The sequence below is a fragment of the Schistocerca americana genome, chromosome 3, assembly GCF_021461395.2.
Source record: "Schistocerca americana isolate TAMUIC-IGC-003095 chromosome 3, iqSchAmer2.1, whole genome shotgun sequence".
Classification (NCBI taxonomy): domain Eukaryota; kingdom Metazoa; phylum Arthropoda; class Insecta; order Orthoptera; family Acrididae; genus Schistocerca; species Schistocerca americana.
In genome coordinates, this window is record NC_060121.1 from 572,788,836 (window position 1) to 572,810,607 (window position 21,772).

The 21,772-nt window shown below is 42.0% G+C and overlaps 1 protein-coding gene across 4 annotated transcripts in view; it reads right to left on the minus strand.

Moving 5' to 3' along the window:
• LOC124605668 (carboxylesterase 5A-like) overlaps positions 1-21,772 on the minus strand; it is a 107,878-nt gene that overhangs the window by 19,636 nt on the left and 66,470 nt on the right. For 3 of the 4 annotated variants that reach the window (XR_006978670.1, XM_047137510.1, XM_047137511.1), the window contains exons 7-8: positions 11,422-11,572; positions 6,291-6,472 (exon numbers count right to left, since the gene is read on the minus strand). Coding sequence is in view for 3 of the 4 variants with exons in the window: in XM_047137510.1 (XP_046993466.1) it covers positions 6,291-6,472; positions 11,422-11,572 (333 nt within the window). In the remaining variant the exon portion in view is untranslated. The remainder of the gene's footprint in view (positions 1-6,290; positions 6,473-11,421; positions 11,573-21,772) is intronic. The other variant, XM_047137512.1, reaches the window with a different exon arrangement.

A 21,772-nucleotide genomic window follows, 5' to 3' on the forward strand; every position in this document is an offset into this window, starting at 1 on the left:
TTAAGAAAATAGAAATAATTACGGCAGATAAACTCTGCCTGTGCTTTACGGAAGGAAGATGGAAAGGCAAAAAACGAATAAAAATTGAAAGACTGACTTGAACTAACGTAAGCTACTTGGCAGCACTGAGGCGTTACTGATCGAACAGAATGTCGTAACAGTCGTATTTGTTGTAAATGTTTGCCCGGCTAATTTTCTCTGCCCCGTATATACTTTACACATATTTTACAATGTACACTTATTGTTTCTCGGAAATGTTTTACTGACATGTGCAAGTGAGCTATGATGGTCTAGGTGAGGCTTATATAATACTAATACATCGACAAAGATCTTCCCCGTTGGGATACATGGCAAAGACATGCCGCACATTTACAGCGCCCTTAGATACGAAGTGAAAAACATAAAAATAAGAAAAGACACAGGCAACAATATGATAAAGAATTCTATGAGAATAATTATGGCCAATTGTAAATACTATTTACGTGTCACGTAGAATGCGAAACGGAAAAAGTAAAACTAAAATTAGTGTTTTCATACAGAGGCAAACATAAATCAATAACTAAAAGTTCAGCAGTGCAATGAGAAAGTCCGTTTGGATGAAGGTAGCAAAAACATATAACACGTTACTGGAATGGTTGAAATGCTTAACAGAGAATTATGTATTAAGTTACACAAAGATGGAGAAACGCAGAAAAGTGTTACGAAGTCTTATTCAACAATTGGAATGTGATACAGCAAGAAACGATGTCTCTTAGAAGTACATTTGAAAACATCAAATATTTCATTTCAATTGAAATGTGACATCAGTGGTCAGAAACTGAAATATACTGATATATGTTGCTTAAGGAAGACCCTTGATCTATGCGATCGTAATACTTAGGAAGAAAGAACTTAAGTAAGAAATCCTTTGCTGTAAGGAATAAAAATTAGGCTAGCCATAGTTCAAAGTCTTCAGAGGTACTTAATGTGGTGTTGGAAGTAATGAAGTTGTGGGAGATGAAAACCTTAATACGTAGAAGGCACTGTTGTAGACGTTGTCAACGTTGGGCGTCGAGAGATAAAAAGGTTAACATTGGCCAGCAGTGAGAAAACGTTCGCTAACGTACGGATATGTCTATGTAGAAAACAATATGTGATCTCAGATTAATACCAAAGGTTTTATTTTTCATTGAAGGTATGTATTCCATATTTATCAATTTCTTGACAGTGGTAAGTGTACCAGTCTTGCGAACTCATCTAATGGTGCATTATTCCTAATACGTGCATCGCGTATTACAAAATGTAGTAAATCCGACGCCTAAGTTTAAATAGGATACTTCGGAAATGAAACTACCTTTCGTAAAAGTTCGCAACAGTGAAGTCGGTAACGATATCCGACGCTGTACATTTCGACAATATCGAAACTAGGAAGGGCTGTCGGTAATTCATAACCATTTTCATAAAGCTAACAAAACTGGTGTCCTACCCTAACAGGCAACCATTTGTTGTTGGATATAACTCTTTCTACTACAACTCTGTAGTTGTTTACAAAGTATTCCTACGCCGGTGGATGAGGTCTAAGCCGATTTCAGTGTAGGGAATTGGGATTCTGGCGACGAATTCAGCTAAACATGTAGTTACATAACTTCGTACTTACGAAAACAGTTGGCCGTCTATCAAAAACTGTCCGACAAAAACACAGGCACAGAGTGACTAGCAGTTGTGCCGTACCATCACGTCAGTTCATCGTTAGACGTGTTTCTTTACGCATACGGCTTTCACAACTTTTCAAAGGAATCTTTATTGACGGCGGCTGGCTTTGTTCAATCCGAAGTTCGTCTTTTGATTTGTTTCGGACAATTTTACGACAGCCGATTAGGTAAAAACCTACAATGTAACATACATCAAATCTCGAACGAATCTTGAATTCTGCAGGCAAATATAAGGTATAGTTGGACCTACGGCTTTTTTAATACTCTGGAAATTTTCAAGTTACGACAGTCTGAGATACTGTAAGCTTACCTTAACTCTAGCAGTACCAACGCATTGTCCATAACCCACATTACCACAGTGGGATACTTTATGCCCACCATGAAGAGATCATGATTTGTAAACAGGTTCCAGAGCCTGGAAATATCTTGTAGCACATCCTTAGCGACATCAACGCACTTTCAATAATGTACACTACCGACTAGGACTGGTGAGGGGCGGGGGCAGATTACTTAATCCCAGCATAACAATTTAAAAAAAAGGTAAAATTCGTTAAGATTTTGATGTCTAAGTAATGTCTTGAACATAGAATACTCAATATGACATACATTGGGGAATGTGTTCTACTACTAAGACATACCTTTCTGGTTTAAGTTTAACTGAATAAAGAAACGTTTGTGAAATCTGCTGCAAGAATTCATTAAAAACAATAAACATTTTTTCAGAATTTTAAAATATAATGTAAATGACTACATCACAATATTTTCAAAAGGTCGGCACACAGTACCCCCTCCTCCTTAGTACTGCGAGGGTTAAGCAAAGATGCTTCACATATGATAGTAAGGATTGTAGATTTTTTCCGTATTGTTACATTTTTAAATTTTCTATTGTAGGTTACGAACTATTTTTGTAAAATTCTCAGTTATTTCTCCGGAGTCAGTTTTGAGAGTACTTTCTAAACTCAGTACACCATATGCGACATTTTCACTACGTAAACCAATATCTCCAGATACCCGTTGTTTTTCGTTCTAAAGACGCCATACAAGTAGCCAATATTCAATATATGAATGATATCCATTCCGTACCATTTCATTATTCAATTTTGCAACAACAAAAAATTCATGCTATATTCCGATACACTCGGCACAGAGTTTGTTATCATCTGTCCCTAGTCGTTGTGAATAACTGAAGCAGAGTTTCGTTGTGGACGTATCTGCCATAAGGACGCACTGAGCTGATGGCCAAATGGTTGGTCGATGTGGGAAGCCAATTCAGAGAACCTCTCTTACTTTGACGTAGCATGGGATAATCCCATTATCTAAAATATTTTCATAACTGTCTTAATTACCTTTTCACTGATTGAAGATAATGATCCGCGTCCAAACCAGGATCTCTGTAATATGCCAAGAAGACGCTCTGAACAATTATCGTCCTTGCACGTTGACATAATTTTCAAGGCATTCGATAGGTGCACACATGAAAATATTCTTCAGTAGGTTACATACAAATGAGAGCATTGTTTGCACCTCTCTACACATATTCGTGCATTCGTTCATATGATCGATAGCATATTACGATTCGCGATGAAGGAAACTCGGGCCTACCGTCTATTTAAATATAGCTCTCTCATTTATCTCTGTACTGAAGCTGCGACACAGCTACGATTACTGTGTTGCCGCTGATGTTTGGCAGGTCTCTCGTAAGTGCGCTATCGAGTACGGCGACACCTGGTACGTTAATTTTGCTAGTACTATCAAGTGTAATATTCATACTTCTCATAACGCCTTTAGTAATAGCACAGAATTTATTTAAGGTGGTACTATACTATAACTTATTCCGTTTTAAGTCGAATTCGTGACATGAGCGTCAATACTACAATTCTTCCACCTGCGTCATTTCGCGTCGTGTGTATGGGAGGAAGTGATAAATACGTTGCCCACTTTCTCTTGGCAAGAGAGGTCTCGTAAATTTTGACAGTTAATCTCTCCAGTATGTATAACGCCTGCCACTGAAGCCTCATAAGGATCTCTGTGATGCTCTGTCATAATGAAACTTTAAAAATAAATTGAAATTATTTATGCTGGACAAATGTTTCTGCTGTATGGACGAAAATATTAATAGATAGGGGGATGCGCTACATTAATCCTGTTTGTCCTTAGGATAGTTAGATCAATTGAAAATACTGTACACTAGAAACTCAATACGTCTGTTATATATTTTCTGTATTGCCGCTGTACACTGGAAAAGCGATTTTTATATCGAACATGTTCCTTTACTTAGTACTTCTAGTACAGCAACACATACACTCCTGGAAATGGAAAAAAGAACACATTGACACCGGTGTGTCAGACCCACCATACTTGCTCCGGACACTGCGAGAGGGCTGTACAAGCAATGATCACACGCACGGCACAGCGGACACACCAGGAACCGCGGTGTTGGCCGTCGAATGGCGCTAGCTGCGCAGCATTTGTGCACCGCCGCCGTCAGTGTCAGCCAGTTTGCCGTGGCATACGGAGCTCCATCGCAGTCTTTAACACTGGTAGCATGCCGCGACAGCGTGGACGTGAACCGTATGTGCAGTTGACGGACTTTGAGCGAGGGCGTATAGTGGGCATGCGGGAGGCCGGGTGGACGTACCGCCGAATTGCTCAACACGTGGGGCGTGAGGTCTCCACAGTACATCGATGTTGTCGCCAGTGGTCGGTGGAAGGTGCACGTGCCCGTCGACCTGGGACCGGACCGCAGCGACGCACGGATGCACGCCAAGACCGTAGGATCCTACGCAGTGCCGTAGGGGACCGCACCGCCACTTCCCAGCAAATTAGGGACACTGTTCCTCCTGGGGTATCGGCGAGGACCATTCGCAACCGTCTCGATGAAGCTGGGCTACGGTCCCGCACACCGTTAGGCCGTCTTCCGCTCACGCCCCAACATCGTGCAGCCCGCCTCCAGTGGTGTCGCGACAGGCGTGAATGGAGGGACGAATGGAGACGTGTTGTCTTCAGCGATGAGAGTCGCTTCTGCCTTGGTGCCAATGATGGTCGTATGCGTGTTTGGCGCCGTGCAGGTGAGCGCCACAATCAGGACTGCATACGACCGAGGCACACAGGGCCAACACCCGGCATCATGGTGTGGGGAGCGATCTCCTACACTGGCCGTACACCACTGGTGATCGTCGAGGGGACACTGAATAGTGCACGGTACATCCAAACCGTCATCGAACCCATCGTTCTACCATTCCTAGACCGGCAAGGGAACTTGCTGTTCCAACAGGACAATGCACGTCCGCATGTATCCCGTGCCACCCAACGTGCTCTAGAAGGTGTAAGTAAACTACCCTGGCCAGCAAGATCTCCGGATCTGTCCCCCATTGAGCATGTTTGGGACTGGATGAAGCGTCGTCTCACGCGGTCTGCACGTCCAGCACGAACGCTGGTCCAACTGAGGCGCCAGGTGGAAATGGCATGGCAAGCCGTTCCACAGGACTACATCCAGCATCTCTACGATCGTCTCCATCGGAGAATAGCAGCCTGCATTGCTGCGAAAGGTGGATATACACTGTACTAGTGCCGACATTGTGCATGCTCTGTTGCCTGTGTCTATGTGCCTGTGGTTCTGTCAGTGTGATCATGTGATGTATCTGACCCCAGGAATGTGTCAATAAAGTTTCCCCTTCCTGGGACAATGAATTCACGGTGTTCTTATTTCAATTTCCAGGAGTGTATTTATCATCGGTAGAGGTCTCCGAAAAACTTTTTCATGTTTTTGGAAGAGTCACGGTCGATTAAGAGCCTGTCTGGTTTTAAATTGTTAAATACCTAAAAGTAACGCCCTTATAACACTCTTTTATGGTACTCGTACTCGCGAAGGTGCTTATGTATCTGACGGTTACAACCGTTTAAGGATAGCCCTTTCACTTTTCTCTGATGGAAAGTTCTGTGTGCAGTTACTAAGCTGTTCAGGTATTCTGTAAGCTAGTACTTCGTTCACTACTACAGAAAGTAGCTGTAGGAAATGCCTTCCGGAAGTAAGTTCCAAAATCATACAAGAGAATTTCGTTACTGAAAGTGACGGTCTTTGGTCCACCGAATTACCGTAACTGATACCAGAGGGGGAGAAATTCCTTCATCTTAATATACGTAGATTTGCACATATGTTACCATCCATCTGTTACCCTACTTGGGTAGATTTTCTAATGTGTCATTACTTAATACCGATCTTGTTGGCCTTCGTACAGCAACTGAAAAGAGGCACTTTGTTAAATTACTCCGCTGTGAAACAATTTCCGATGATCAGTTTGACGTCAGGTGTGTCATTTTTCCTGCTGCCACTATCATCAACAAGTGATTGAGCAGATGATTTTTATCTACAACTGTTGGTCAGGTCAGTAGCAAAATTTTACATTAGAATTCGTTGGACGATTATCGTATTGGTCTTCTGCGAAATTTGGTTGCATTGGGCTTCCGTCTGTCGGCAACGCTTTGACTTCCTATAAATCCACAGAGAGCAACCACATTGAGTGACCGAACACTTTTATTCACATAAAATAGATAACCATGACAATAAGGAAGTAGTGTTAGTACTAACTAATTACTCACGGGGATCAGAGTGTCTGGATCGTCGTCAGAAATGGTGTTGTTGCCGAAGTAGAAGTCTTTCACCTTCCAGGCGGCCTCTGTCTGCTGTTCCACGGTAGGCAGGTGTAAGCTGGGACCTATCACAGCCGCGAAGTCTTCATTCAAATTGGCAATCAGTTCCGGTCTCTGAAGGGGAAAGGTTCCTGCAACAAAACTACAAAGAATCACCTAGAGCAAAGAACTGCAATGGCTGATTCACTAGGACTATAACTACTAAGCAGACTCAACAAACGGCCAGTCCACTGACGAGCACAGTACACATACATTTACCGAATTGGGCAAGGGTGCAGATAAATCGATTAACACACGAGAGAGAGTGACCACACTAGACTGTGCGGCTGGTCCCGGCGGATGTTCGAGTCCTCCCTCGGGCATGGGTATGTGTGTTTGTCCTTGATAATTTAGGTTAAGTAGTGTGTAAGCTTTAGTGACTGAAGACATTAGAAGTTAAGTCCCATAAGATTTCACACACATTTGACCCTTTTTTGACCACACTAAGAAATACTGGCACTAGACAACATTTACTACCAGGGAACCCGGCTCAGATTTATAAACACCTAATAGCGAAATTCGCTAAACTGGAGTATGAAAGAGACACACATAAATGATACAGACATCACCCTCCGAGACAATAAAACGGGTCTGCTACTTATACGTTGACGCATAATATAGGGTTTTACCGTTAGAGCGTGCAAAAGTTAAACAGGACATAAAGGAATCTCCACTGAACAATTTGAGATAGGGAACCTGGGGTCGAAGAAAGCGCTTAAGGAGATAATAGAAATAAAATCATATTACTGTGTACTTTTTTATTTACTCTTGTTACAGTTGACTGCAAATACCATCATTAACATAATAAACGTACTTTTTGTATTTTATCTTACAAAATATGCTGAAACTGACGGCCATCAACTTCAATGCAAGCATGACATCGGCGAACAAGGTTGTGACGCATTCTTACATATATCCCTGGTGTGTTTCGAATCATATCACAGGCAGCTACAATTCTGGGAACTAATTTCATCTCCGTATCCACTGAGGTCTCATACACATAATACACAATTTAGATGCCTCCATAAGGAATAATCAAGAGGATTCAGTCAAATAACCTCGCAGGGCATGGAACAGGACCTCCCTTTCCAATCCAGCGACCAGGAAATACCGACTGAGAAAGCAGCGGACGTCCACACTGAAGTAAGGCGGTGCAACGTCATACTGTATCCACATCCTCTCACGAACAGCCAATGGCACGTTCTCCGACAACTCAGGTAGAACTCTTTGCACGAACCTCAAGTACAGGTGGTCATTCAGACGGTAAAGTAGAAGATGCGGTCCAATGAGATTGTCGCCAACAATTCCGGCCCTGATACTCACAGCACAACGTACTTGATAGTGTGACTCTGCTACAGCGTGAGGGTTTTCCTCATCCACACATGGCTATTATTGCTGTTCGAAATACCATTACGATCAAATGAGGCCTTGTCAGTAAACAGCACGATTTCGAGGACATCTGGTCGATCAATCTATTGTTGGAGTACCCACTGTAGAAAGCCAGTAACAAGCACTGCGTAGATTCCTTTTTGCGTGATATGGGTGTAATTGTTGTTCGTTGAGTACTCGCCACACGCTAGTATGCGCAACGTCCATTTCACGTGTAATACGACGAGTACGTGTAGTAGGGTCCTCTGCAACACGTTACAGCACCTCCTCTTCAAAATCGGCTTTTCGAGTGGTCCTCATGTTGCCAGGTTTTCGTTTCTTCTTTTTAAATCGCCGGCGAGTTAGTGCGACGGCTTTATCCCCTGAAGATGGCGGCCAGGTGGACCGCCGAAATATCATGTCCAGAGGACGATATGTTACGGCAGCAGACCCGACATGAATATCACAACCCAGGTTCTTATTTATGTATTCTCACAGTGCCTCCTATTGTAGTAGAATATAATGAACTGACTATGACGTCTTTATCAGAAACGACCCACCAACTAATAAGCGCAAGTTCCACGCCACGCCACAGTGCGTCGCACCAACTCGTCTCATCCCCTGGGTATTGTACTGCCACTGCTGCTACCCACTACTGCTGGCATCTACCATGCCTCCGTGATGCGGGGTCCCAAACCCCTTTTCAGATGCACGAGACCCTCTCGCACGTCTCAGACGGAGCCCCGCGCAAGATGACTGACATATATGGGTGTACACTGGGTTCATACTTGCTGCTTTATATCACCAGACTCACGTCTAGAAGCTTACATAGACAGCATATACGTCATTCAACATACTACCACGAGATGGGAGCACAATACAGAGATACTATAACAGAAATCAGAGCTCACATAGAGCATTGTAACAGTGTAAGGAACACTTTCTTTTACGTCGTGTCTACTACATACTAAAACTCAACATTCTCTCCATCTAGTAGCTAGAACTAAGAGCTTCACTACTAATCAGCCTATAACAGCACAGTGCAGAAATACTTTAAGATAAATCAGAGTTCATGTAGAAACATTTAACTGCACAAAACACATTTTTTACGTTGGCCTTACTGCACACGAAAACTCGTCATTCTCTCCACTGTGTACTGTACTGAATTATAAATAGAGGTTCTGCTACTAATCATCCGAGGGAAGTGCTCTCAACCTCTGTACAATCAAGTGTTACCAGCCCTCCTAATAAAGCTGTTTAACCAACAGGTGTCCTACACTAAACAGAAATATATATTGGTAATGAGATAGCGAATTTCTACAGCAGAGAGTAGCTAAGATATTGTTAAATTTATCTCTCGGATGAGGTACTGCGAACAGTTCGGTGATAGGGTTGTTCTCATCAGAATCGACAGAAGAATAACACCGACAACGATAGTTCAGGTATACATGGTGGCGTCGCAACCGATGATGGAAAGGTAGAGAATGTATTTGATAATACTGAACAGGTAAGTCAGTACGGAAAGATAAAAAGTGGTTCAAATGGCTCTGAGCACTATGGGACTTAACATCTGCGGTCATCAGTCCCCTAGAACTTAGAACTACTTAAACATAACTAACCTAAGGACATCACACACATCCATGCCCGAGGCAGGATTCGAACCTGCGACTGTAGCGGTCGCGCGGTTCCACATTGAACCGCCTAGAACCGCTCGGCCACCCGGCCTTCACGGAAAGGCAGATGAAAATCTAATAGTCATAGGGAATGGAATGCGGTTGTAGGGGAAGGAGTAAAAGAAAGGATTGTTGGACAGTATAGGCTTGGTACTAGGAGTAGTGCAAAAGAAAGACTAATTGAGTTCGGCAATAAATTTCCGCAGTAACATCGAATACTCAGTTCGAGAATTACAAGAGGAGGAGATACACTTGGAAAAGGCCAGAAGATACGGGAAGACGTCAGCTAGATTACTTCATGGTCAGACTGATATTCGGAAATCAGGTACTGTGTTGTAAGTTGTGAACTGAGTCTATATATGCTCCAGGGCACCCAGGAGCATATATAGACTCAGTTCACAATTTAGTAGCGACGAAGAGCAGGCTGAAGTTTAAGAGACTAGTCAGAGAGAATCAACGCGCCAAGATGTGGGATACGTATGTACTAAGGGAAGAAGAGACACGAGTGAAGTCTCGAAGGCTATAAATACTGCCATAAGGAATAGCTCAGTAGGCGTTTCAGTTGAAGAAGAGTGGACATCTTTAAAAATGGTACTCACAGAAGCTACAAAGAAAGCAACAGTCAAGGAACCATGGGTAACAGAAGAAAAACTTCAGTTGGTTGATGAAAGAAGGAAGTAGAAAAATGATCAGGGAAAATTAGGAATCCAGAGGTACAAATCACATAGTGATTAAATAAATGGGAAGTGCAGGGAAGCTAAAGCAAAACGGCTGCATGAAAAATGTGAAGCAATCGAAAAAGAACACATATCATTTCTTACAATTTGTTAATCGCTGTTATTATTTTAACACTGAAATTCAAGTTTCAAACAATTATAACATGTAACAAGTAGAAAAAGTACTGTAAATAGGATCTGTTGCATAAACATAGACAGTAAGTCTCAAGGCAACAATAAATATATGCAAAACATATCAAATAATCAAACTCCTATGTTGAAAGAAGTGATAGCAGTATGCATTATCTAATCTCAAACCTATATCATTATACGTCTTTAATGCATTGATAACAAGCAATATGACTGTAGTATTTGCAATTTATTATGTTTCATAGACAGAATTAAAAAATGAAGCCAAACATTTCTTAGTAATTATCTACGTCCTCTTAGAATTAAATGCCAAGGCTTTTTAATATTTGGAATGGAACAGATGTGATTATCTGTAGAAAATTAAGTGACGCAGAAAAATGGTACGTTAAGATTCGTGTGGGATTCTTTGTCGGCAACATTGGGTAGATGTTCGGCAAAATAACATATTCTACAGTACACTTGTTCTTTACCAGGTGCGAGTGTCATATCTTACGATCTTATGTGGACTGGTCTAGATAACCTTATGATTTATTAACTGGAAATCACATAGTTATTTATTGAGAAAATTGCTGCACCGTGGACAATTTAAAGACAACTTAGTTATTTTGTCTATAATTAAACTACGATACATTTGAGTCAGCGCTCTGAAATTATGGGTCCGATAGACATTAGTGTTGCTGTTTTTCCTGTAGAAGCAAATAAACTCAAATTACTAACGTAGAGTATTCTTCAGCAAGGTGTATTCCAGCTGTTTGTATGTATTTCTAATACTGTGTCATGTAAAGCTGAGGACTATAATATTTGGGGCAGAGGATGGTGGTGAGTCAAGGGTTGGAGTGGGGGAAGAAACAACGATTGACTAAAAATGCATTACCTTATAGTATCTTTTTCAGTTCAGATTTTAGATTCTATACATTTACGTAATAAGCTACTAACTCTGATACAAATGCCGTGACCACAAGATTAACAAGAGTCAGCTGTCAAATAATGGAAGAAGCAAATAAGTTACAGAAAGTTTCGCCGAAAAATTTCCTGTTTGAATTTTGTACTAACCTTGTACTAACCTAGAAAAACCTGTCATGCAGCACAAGTGAAGCAGCTTCAACTCGGATGGGGCAAACACGAAATACGTACCAATTTCGGCAGAAACAGTGCCCATCATGATTGGCACGTTGTTGAAACGGCCGTCTATGAGCATCTGATTAGGGGACTCAGTAACTATAGCACCCTCCACGTCTGGCTCGATATTTGGTTCCCATGGACGGTGTATAACTTGCTTCTTTTCCTAAAATGCATAAAATGAAGACATAAGTCACACTTACAGCCTTTTAAGTGGTGTAGCTACCACATCTTTGCTTAGAAATAAATGGTACTTCGCGATGTTCACAGCATTAATCGTTTGTATCTTGTGGAACAAATGCCTAGTGATAAAAGGCATGTTTATTGAGAGGATTGTTACATGAATCTAATTATAAGTGAATTTTGACAAGTCAGATGCTGGTTAAGTATTTTTCACGTTGGCTACAGTTGTTTTATTTGCTGGCGGTCACCATGTACTTGTTATTTTTGCACAGAGAAAACAAACAGCACAAGCAATGAGCACTGTGGGACAAGAGATCGAAAAGTGCACAGTGAAGTGATACACACTGTTCCAATGGAAGCGTTAATTAAAGAAATAAAGGAACTGTTGTTACCATAACGTGTCTAGCAATAGATGCTGTGACCTGAGAAAATTATTTGATCACTGAGCTATTATTATTTCAAATTTGACGTGGGAAAGTAGCTGCCACCCCTGTGTGTCGTAGAAAGTAAAATTATGATCTCCATAAGCCAAAATTCCATTCTACCCCACCACACCCACAGAAATATTGTCCGTTTGAATTTTGTATTAGTCTTGTATTGACCAAGACAAAAGCAGTCATGCTACACAAGTACAACAGTTACAATTCGGATGGAGCAGACACAGAATTTTAATTTCCATAAGTTATTACTACTTCGATCACTTACAAATCATTTTCAGTTACAAAGAATATTTATTTTTCAGAACTAAAGCGTACAGTAGAGAGGAAAAAGTTGTGGGAAGAATTAAAATAATACAACAGACAGCTCTTTCAGACCGATTTCTGAAATATAAAAGATGAGCCAACCACTCTGAAGCGAACTAAGCTCTCCAGGCTAAATCTTAAACTGGAACCTAGAATTATCACAAAATTGTCAAGGTTTATCACACTTGACTGGTCATCACATAAGCTAGAGAACAGGTCTCCACTTAAATTTGCATCTGCTGTCTCACCGCGATGCAAAGTGTACTCACCGCCTGCCATTTATCCTCCCACCGTGTCACGGCTCTGAGTCAACAGCAGAATGACTGCAGGGGAAGGGAAATTGCACCACGTTTTGTCCCCTGTAAATCCCTTTCACTGCTTGGTCTGCTTGATCATTTATCCGAATTTCCGCGGGCGCTGATACCCACCGCGGAGATACAATCTTCCCTTGCAACTAAGAGGGAAGCAGATTTTCTTGAATTTGTTGTAACATTCTACATCTACATCTACATCTATACTCCGCGAGCCACCTTACGGTGTGTGGCGGAGGGTACTTATTGCACCACTATCTGATCCCCCCTTCCCTGTTCCATTCACGAATTGTGCGTGGGAAGAACGACTGCTTGTAAGTCTCCGTATTTGCTCTAATTTCTCGGATCTTTTCGTTGTGATCATTACGCGAGATATATGTGGGTGGTAGTAATATGTTGCCCATCTCTTCCCGGAATGTGCTCTCTCGTAATTTCGATAATAAACCTCTCCGTATTGCGTAACGCCTTTCTTGAAGTGTCCGCCACTGGAGCTTGTTCAGCATCTCCGTAACGCTCTCGCGCTGACTAAATGTCCCCATGACGAATCGCGCTGCTTTTCGCTGGATCATGTCTATCTCTTCTATTAATCCAACCTGGTAAGGGTCCCATACTGATGAGCAATACTCAAGAATCGGACGAACAAGCGTTTTGTAAGCTACTTCTTTCGTCGATGAGTCACATTTTCTTAGAATTCTTCCTATGAATCTCAACCTGGCGCCTGCTTTTCCCACTATTTGTTTTATGTGATCATTCCACATCAGGTCGCTCCGGATAGTAACTCCTAAGTATTTTACGGTCGTTACCGCTTCCAATGATTTACCACCTATGGCATAATCGTACTGGAATGGATTTCTGCCCCTATGTATGCGCATTATATTACATTTATCTACGTTTAGGGAAAGCTGCCAGCTGTCGCACCATGCATTAATCCTCTGCAGGTCCTCCTGGAGTACGTACGAGTCTTCTGATGTTGCTACTTTCTTGTAGACAACCGTGTCATCTGCAAATAGCCTCACGGAGCTACCGATGTTGTCAACTAAGTCATTTATGTATATTGTAAACAATAAAGGTCCTATCACGCTTCCCTGCGGTACTCCCGAAATTACCTCTACATCTGCAGATTTTGAACCGTTAAGAATGACATGTTGTGTTCTTTCTTCTAGGAAATCCTGAATCCAATCACAAACCTGGTCCGATATTCCGTAAGCTCGTATTTTTTTCACTAAACGTAAGTGCGGAACCGTATCAAATGCCTTCCTGAAGTCCAGGAATACGGCATCAATCTGCTCGCCAGTGTCTACGGCACTGTGAATTTCTTGGGCAAATAGGGCGAGCTGAGTTTCACATGATCTCTGTTTGCGGAATCCATGTTGGTTATGATGAAGGAGATTTGTATTATCTAAGAACGTCATAATACGAGAACACAAAACATGTTCCATTATTCTACAACAGATTGACGGAAGCGAAATAGGCCTATAATTATTCGCATCTGATTTATGACCCTTCTTGAAAATGGGAGCGACCTGCGCTTTCTTCCAGTCGCTAGGTACTTTACGTTCTTCCAGCGATCTACGATAAATTGCTGATAGAAAGGGGGCAAGTTCTTTAGCATAATCACTGTAGAATCTTAAGGGTATCTCGTCTGGTCCGGATGCTTTTCCGCTACTAAGTGATAGCAGTTGTTTTTCAATTCCGATATCGTTTATTTCAATATTTTCCATTTTGGCGTCCGTGCGACGGCTGAAGTCAGGGACAGTGTTACGCTTTTCCGCAGTGAAACAGTTTCGGAACACTGAATTCAGTATTTCTGCCTTTCTTCGGTCGTCCTCTGTTTCGGTGCCATCGTGGTCAACGAGTGACTGAATAGGGGATTTAGATCCGCTTACCGATTTTACATATGACCAAAACTTTTTAGGGTTCTTGTTTAGATTGTTTGCCAATGTTTTATGTTCGAATTCGTTGAATGCTTCTCTCATTGCTCTCTTTACGCTCTTTTTCGCTTCGTTCAGCTTTTCCTTATCAGCTATGATTCGACTACTCTTAAACCTATGATGAAGCTTTCTTTGTTTCCGTAGTACCTTTCGTACATGATTGTTATACCACGGTGGATCTTTCCCCTCGCTTTGGACCTTAGTCGGTACGAACTTATCTAAGGCGTACTGGACGATGTTTCTGAATTTTTTCCATTATCTCTGAGGGTGAAATTGATGTAACATTATAGGACACTAAGGAAATTTTAGCAGACGAGGAACTTATTGCTATGAAGACACATCATTTGCCCCAGAGCTTTTTCCAGGTCGACAAATCCTATGAACGTGTCTTGATTTTTCTTTAGTGTTCCTTCCATTATTAACCGCAACGACATAATTGGGTCTCTCATGCCTTTACCTTTCCTAAAGCCAAACTGATTGTCATCTAGCGCATCCTCAATTTTCTTTTCCATTCTTTTGTATATTATTCTTGCAAGAACCTTGGATGCATGAGCTGTTAATCTGATTGTGCGGTAATTCTTGCTCTTGTCAGCTCTTGCCGTCTTCGGATTGTGTGGATGATGCTTTTCCGAGAGTCAGATGGAATGACGCCAGACTCATACATTCTAGACACTAGTTTGAATAGTCGTTTTGTTGCCACTTCCCCCAATGATATTAGAAATTCTGATGGAATGTTATCTATCCCTTTAGCCTTATTTATCTTAAGTCCTCCAAAACTCTTTTGAATTTTGATAATAATACCGGATCCCCTACCTCTTCTAAATCGACTCTTGTATCTTCTTCTATGACATCTGACAAATCTTGCCCCTCATATTGTTTCAACTTATCCGCTCTCTCCTCTGCATTTAACAGTGGAATTCCCGTTGCACTCTTAAGATTGTCACCCTTGCTTTCAATGTCACCGAAGGTTGTTTTGATTTTTCTGTATGCTGAGTCTGTCAAAATTCTCATTGCCTTTTCATGTCTTCAGATTTTCCCTAGAGCCATTTAGTCTCATCCTACCTGCACTTGCTATTTATTTCATTCCTCACCGGCTTGTATTTCTCTATTCCTGAGTTTCTAGAAACATTTTTGAACTTCCTCCTCTCATCGATCAGTTGAAATGTTTCTCTTGTTACCTATGGTTCCTTCGCAGTTACCTCCTTGTACCTATGTTTTCCTTCCCTACTTCTGTGATGTCCCTTTTTAGAGATGTCCATTCCTCTTCAACTGCACTGCCTGCTGAGCAATTCCGTATTGCTGTATCTATAGCCTTAGAGAACTTCAACCGTATCTCGTCATTCCTTAGTACTTCCGTATCCCACTTCTTTACATATTGATTCTTTCTGACTAATATAGTTAACTTCAGCCATTTCTTCATCACTATTACATTGTGATCTGAGACTATGCCTGCTCCTGGGTACGCCTTACATTCCGGTATCTGATTTCGAAATTACTGTCTGACCATGGTGTAATCTAACGGATATCTTCCCCTGTCACCTTGCCTTTTCCTAGTATACTTCTTCCTCTTGTGATTCTTGAAGAGAGTATTCGCAATTACTAGCTGAAACTTTTTACAGAATTCAATTAGTCTTTCTCCTCTCTCATTCCTTGTCCCAAACGCATATTCTCCAGCAACATTTTCTTCTGCTCCTTCCCCTACAACTACATTCCAGTCTCCCATGACTATTAGATTTACTTATCCACATGGTTCAAATGGCTCTAAGCACTATGTCATTTAACATCTGAGGTCATCAGTCCCCTAGACTTAGAACTACTTAAGCTTAACTATTATAAGGACAGCACACATATCCATCTCCAAGGCAGGATTCGAACCTTCGACCGTAGCAGCAGCGCGGTTCCGGACTGAAGCGCCTAGAGCCGCTCGGCCACAGTGGTCGCCATTTACACATCCCTTTGCATACTGTATTACCCTTTCAATATCCTCGTACACATTTTCAATCCATGTTCAGCTTGCGACGTCGGTATGTATACCTGAATTCTCGCTGTCGGTGTTGGTTTGCTTTCGGTTCTGATAAGAACAACCCTATCACTGAACTGTTAATAGTAGCACACACTCTTCCTCTTCATAATGAATCCTACTCCCGTCATACCACTTTCTGCTGCTGTTGATATTATCCTATATTCATTTGGCCAGAAATCCTTGTTTGCTTTCCACTTTACTTCACTGACTCCTAGTGAGAGGAGTGACCATACAAAGGCTGTAAGAGTCCTCGAAAGCAACATTCTTGGAGCTACTGAGGATATTGTGCCTCCAAGTGGTATCACAGTCCGTCTTCATATAAAAAAATTCGACTCGTATGTTATCAAAGGTAGCGTGATATCTGTTGACGGGCTCTGGAGGCGACGAGGTAACTGTCTGTCCACACAAGGTGGAGACTGACCATCTGGTGCAAGGCCTTCCCAAGGCAGACAGTGATGGTAACACTACGAGAAATAATAGAGCATTTAGGGTCCTTCTCGGTGTTTAAAATTGGGATTAAAATTGCCTCACTTCACGAGTCTGCAATGTCTCCTACGGTCCATATGCAGTAATAAAAAGTGAGGAGGGTTTATTTGCTTCGCACTATGAGGTTCCGTAGCATTCCATAATAGAACACAGCAGTTGCCCCTTCATCATTGGTAGAACTGAAGTCTTACCTTCCTCCCCTTCCCCAACCCCCTCCTCCCCCAACCCCACCACCACCATCTTAGAGGCCATCCTGAGGCGTCGGAAACCTGGAATCTGAATGGCAGTGACTGAAAAGACCCTCGTATACGAACAAACTTGTTTGCCAAGTTTCCTCCTACTCAGCCACGGATTTGTAAAATAAGCCTGTTTATATAACAACAATATGTGTCATTGTAATCTCACTTTTGAAGCAGACGATTTTTTGTATGATGTAACTCGACATTAGTGGCAATGGCTACAAATGCAGATAAAGAATTTCTTACACTCTGGCACTGTGTTTAAAGAAGAAGAAGAGGAAAACCAAATGCTGCTGAAGGGAATTGCTTAAAATGAGAGATCTGAAAAGAGACACAAATATAAGCACTGACACCTGGTCATGGAAGTATGACACTCGGAACCTGATGATAAAATCAACTTTCTGCGAATGGACAGTGAAACTTTCAGTAAATTGTTTAGAATGACTTCGCCCTCACATTGCAACAGAGGACACAAGTATTCGAAAATTTATTCTCTGCTGTTGGTCCTCTAATAACAGTTCATTAAAATACCGTAATTTGGGCAAATATGGCATAACGTACATCGTCCTTGCAAGAGTCGGAGAACTTTATTTTTTATTTTATTTTATTGCACTCCTACTTGTATGTTATGTATAGAAGCCTATTTTCTTCTTTAGTCTGTTCCAGCGTAGTATATGACTTGGAATGATGTGACACCTCTACCATTTTGGTACTTGCGGTGCTATATTGTTTTTATCCCCGCTTGTGCTTTCCATAGTTGTGGAAACTCACGATACAGTGGGATAACATGTAATATAATAGTCTTCACGAAACCTATATGTCGTAGCATCGCCGGCCGCGGTGGTCTAGCGGTTCTAGGCGCTCAGTCCGGAACCGCGCGACTGCTACAGTCGCAGCTTCAAATCCTGCCTCGGGCATGGATGTTTGTGATGTCCTTAGGTTAGTTAGGTTTAAGTAGTTCTAAGTTCTAGGGGACTGATGACCACAGATGTTAAGTCCCATAGTGCTCAGAGCCATTTGAACCATTTTGTCGTAGCATCAACACAAACACCGTTCGCCATCTTGCCAGATTTTCGGTCAGTAAAACTTTCTGGTAAATGCGTCCAATACGGTCTACGAATTGACGAGGCATGTACACCGAGAGATTTTGATTCATGAAATACGTCGCGAATGACTTCGTAGCCACAATACGGTCTATGTTTGACAAATTTTTCAAACTTCACCGTACACGTTTTTGAAGGACATGATGTTCGCCGTTGGCTGTAGAAAATTATTAGTTTTACTCCAGTTTTGCAGTTTACGCCTTTAGGCCACTGTCAAGTGGTATTCCATAAGATTCCGCTTCAGAACATATCAGAATTCTAAAATCTTTCGACACCTGCCTACATGTCATCGTCAGAGCTAAGTTTTTTCACTTTAGGAATACTGTAACAAACAGTACATGGTTACATGTTTGGCAAACGTAGTGAAGTTGACAAATTGTTTGATCGTTTGCCGGAGCCTTAACTCTGACAAAATATTGCGCCATGATCTGAGTAAAGTTGCGCGGGTTGGTCTGGAGACTTCCGTTCCCCATTGCAACAGCCACTTTGGTTCTCCCACCTCTACTAGAAATCCTGCAAATGACCTTCCATACGACTGAACTTTCAGTGGAACAGTTTATGATGTTCAGGAAGTTTTTCCACGATTATTTCTTGCCATTTCTAATAATTAGGTAACATTTCACCTTTGTCGCCCGAAAGGCTGCGAAGTTCTTTGCAGTTGACCGTCCGTTGAACCTACAGTCAGCCATTTGCCTGGATTGGACTTCTGAGTGACCTCCATAGCACCACCAAATGAAAGGCTGCCATTTTAGCCGACCTGTAAGTATCTACATCTGCAACTACATGGTTACTCTGCCTGGTAGAGGATTCATCGAACCACCTTGAAGCTATTTCTCTACAGCTTCCCTCTCGAACAGCGTGGGGGAAACGAATACTTAAATCGTTCCGAGCGAGCCCTGACTTATGTCGTTTTATTGTGATGATCATTTCTCCCTGTGCAGATCTGCACTAACAAAATATTTTCACGCTCTGAGGAGAGAAGTTTCTGCCACAACGAGAAAGTCTTTTGATTTAATGATTCCCAGCTCAGTTCGCATATCATATCTCTGGTGCTCTTTCCCTTTTTTCACAGTGATACAAAACGACCTGCCCATTTTTTAACTCTTTTGATGTCCAATTTGACGCTTATCCCACAACGCACAACAATATTCCAGAAGTAGATGGACAATCGTAAAGCAAGCAGCCTCGATAGAACCTGTGAAATGGATGTTTCAGTGGCGTGTTGAATAGACTTGGTAATATGATGGACCCATCCTTAGACACTGCCACAGTGCATAAACGTAAAAGTTGGATGTAAAGCATCCAGTCTTCCTTACTGAGCACCCAAATTGGCTCCTGTCTTTTGGGTATCAATCTGTTTGGCAGGTGAGTACAGATCAGGAAATGGTCAGTTGAATACAAGCCATTGATCACACTCCATTCAGAGTGTGTGCGAAGTATCGAGAGTATACCAAGTGGTCAATAGCAATAAACGACCCTCTTGAAGTGTTGATGTGTGGACAGTGTCCTCTGTTTAATTGATACACTTGTGATGACTTTACGAGACCCTTAATTGGTGGGTTCAGAAACCCAAACAACAATCTCTGTGTTAAAATCTCGATAATGGTGTAAGAGTGGGAGAGCTGAGGGTGAATTTCATGAGAGCCAATGTATCTACATCTTCATGTTGGGGAAGGTGAGGGACCATATTGTAAATCTATGTTGCACATGCACTGATACAGCGATTTTTTGTTAGCTGGTGGATAGGGATAGAGGCGAGGAGTCTTATTAACGCTTACGAGGATAACAACTCCTGCAATAAATTTAATCTCACGAAGATCGTCATTTTTTGGAGGATCTAGCCACATAAACCAGGAGCATCAAATCGTTTAAAATTGGAGACATATAACTGTGCATCTCTCCAGCCTTCGCACACTGCCCAATGAGAAGTGTCAGTGGTCTGCACTCAGGTAACCATTTTCCAGTCGCGACTTACATGCTAAACATATTGGTGCCTAACACACAGCAGCAAGAATGGCCAGACTGGATACTTTACAGTAGTGTTAGGTGACACAAACAGTTAGTCAGTCACAATTATTGTCACCTACATCTACATCTACATCCACATCCATACTCCGCAAGCCACCTGACGGTGTGTGGCGGAGGGTACCTTGAGTACCTCTATCGGTTCTCCCTTCTATTCCAGTCTCGTATTGTTCGTGGAAAGAAGGATTGTCGGTATGCTTCTGGTGGGCTGTAATCTCTCTGATTTTATCCTCATGGTCTCTTCGCGAGATATACGTAGGAGGGAGCAATATACTGCTTGACTCTTCGGTGAAGGTATGTTCTCGAAACTTTAACAAAAGCCCGTACCGAGCTACTGAGCGTCTCTCCTACAGAGTCTTCCACTGGAGTTTATGTATCATCTCCGTAACGCTTTCGCGATTACTAAATGATCCTGTAACGAAGCGCACTGCTCTCCGTTGGATCTTCTCTATCTCTTCTGTCAACCCTATCTGGTACGGATCCCACACTGCTGAGCAGTATTCAAGCAGTGGGCGAACAAGCCGACTGTAACCTACTTCTTTTGTTTTCGGATTGCATTTCCTTAGCATTCTTCCAATGAATCTCAGTCTGGCATTTGCTTTACCGACGATCAACTTTATATGATCATTCCATTTTAAATCACTCCTAATGCGTACTCCCAGATAATTTATGGAATTAACTGCTTCCAGTTGCTGACCTGCTATTTTGTAGCTAAATGATAAGGGATCTATCTTTCTGTGTATTCGCAGCACATAACACTCGTCTACATTCAGATTCAGTTGCCATTCCCTGCACCCTGCGTCAATTCGCTACAGATCCTCCTGCATTTCAGTACAATTTTCCATTGTTACAACCTCTCGATATACCACAGCATCATCTCCAACAAGCCTCAGTGAACTTCCGATGTCATCCACAAGGTCATTTATGTATAATGTTAATAGCAACGGTCCTATGACACTCCCCTGCGGCACACCTGAAGTCACTCTTACTTCGGAAGACTTCTCTCCATTGAGAATGACATGCTGCGTTCTGTTATCTAGGAACTCTTCAATCCAATCACACAATTGGTCTGATAGTCCATATGCTCTTACTCTGTTCATTAAACGACTGAGGGTAATTGTATCGAACGCCTTGCGGAAGTCAAGAAACACGGCATCTACCAGTGAACCCGTGTCTATGGCCCTCTGAGTCTCGTGGACGAATAGCTCGAGCTGGGTTTCACACGACCGTCTTTTTCGAAACCCATGGTGATTCCTACAGAGTAGATTTCTAGTCTCCAGAAAAGTCATTATACTCGACCATAATAGGTGTTCCAAAATTCT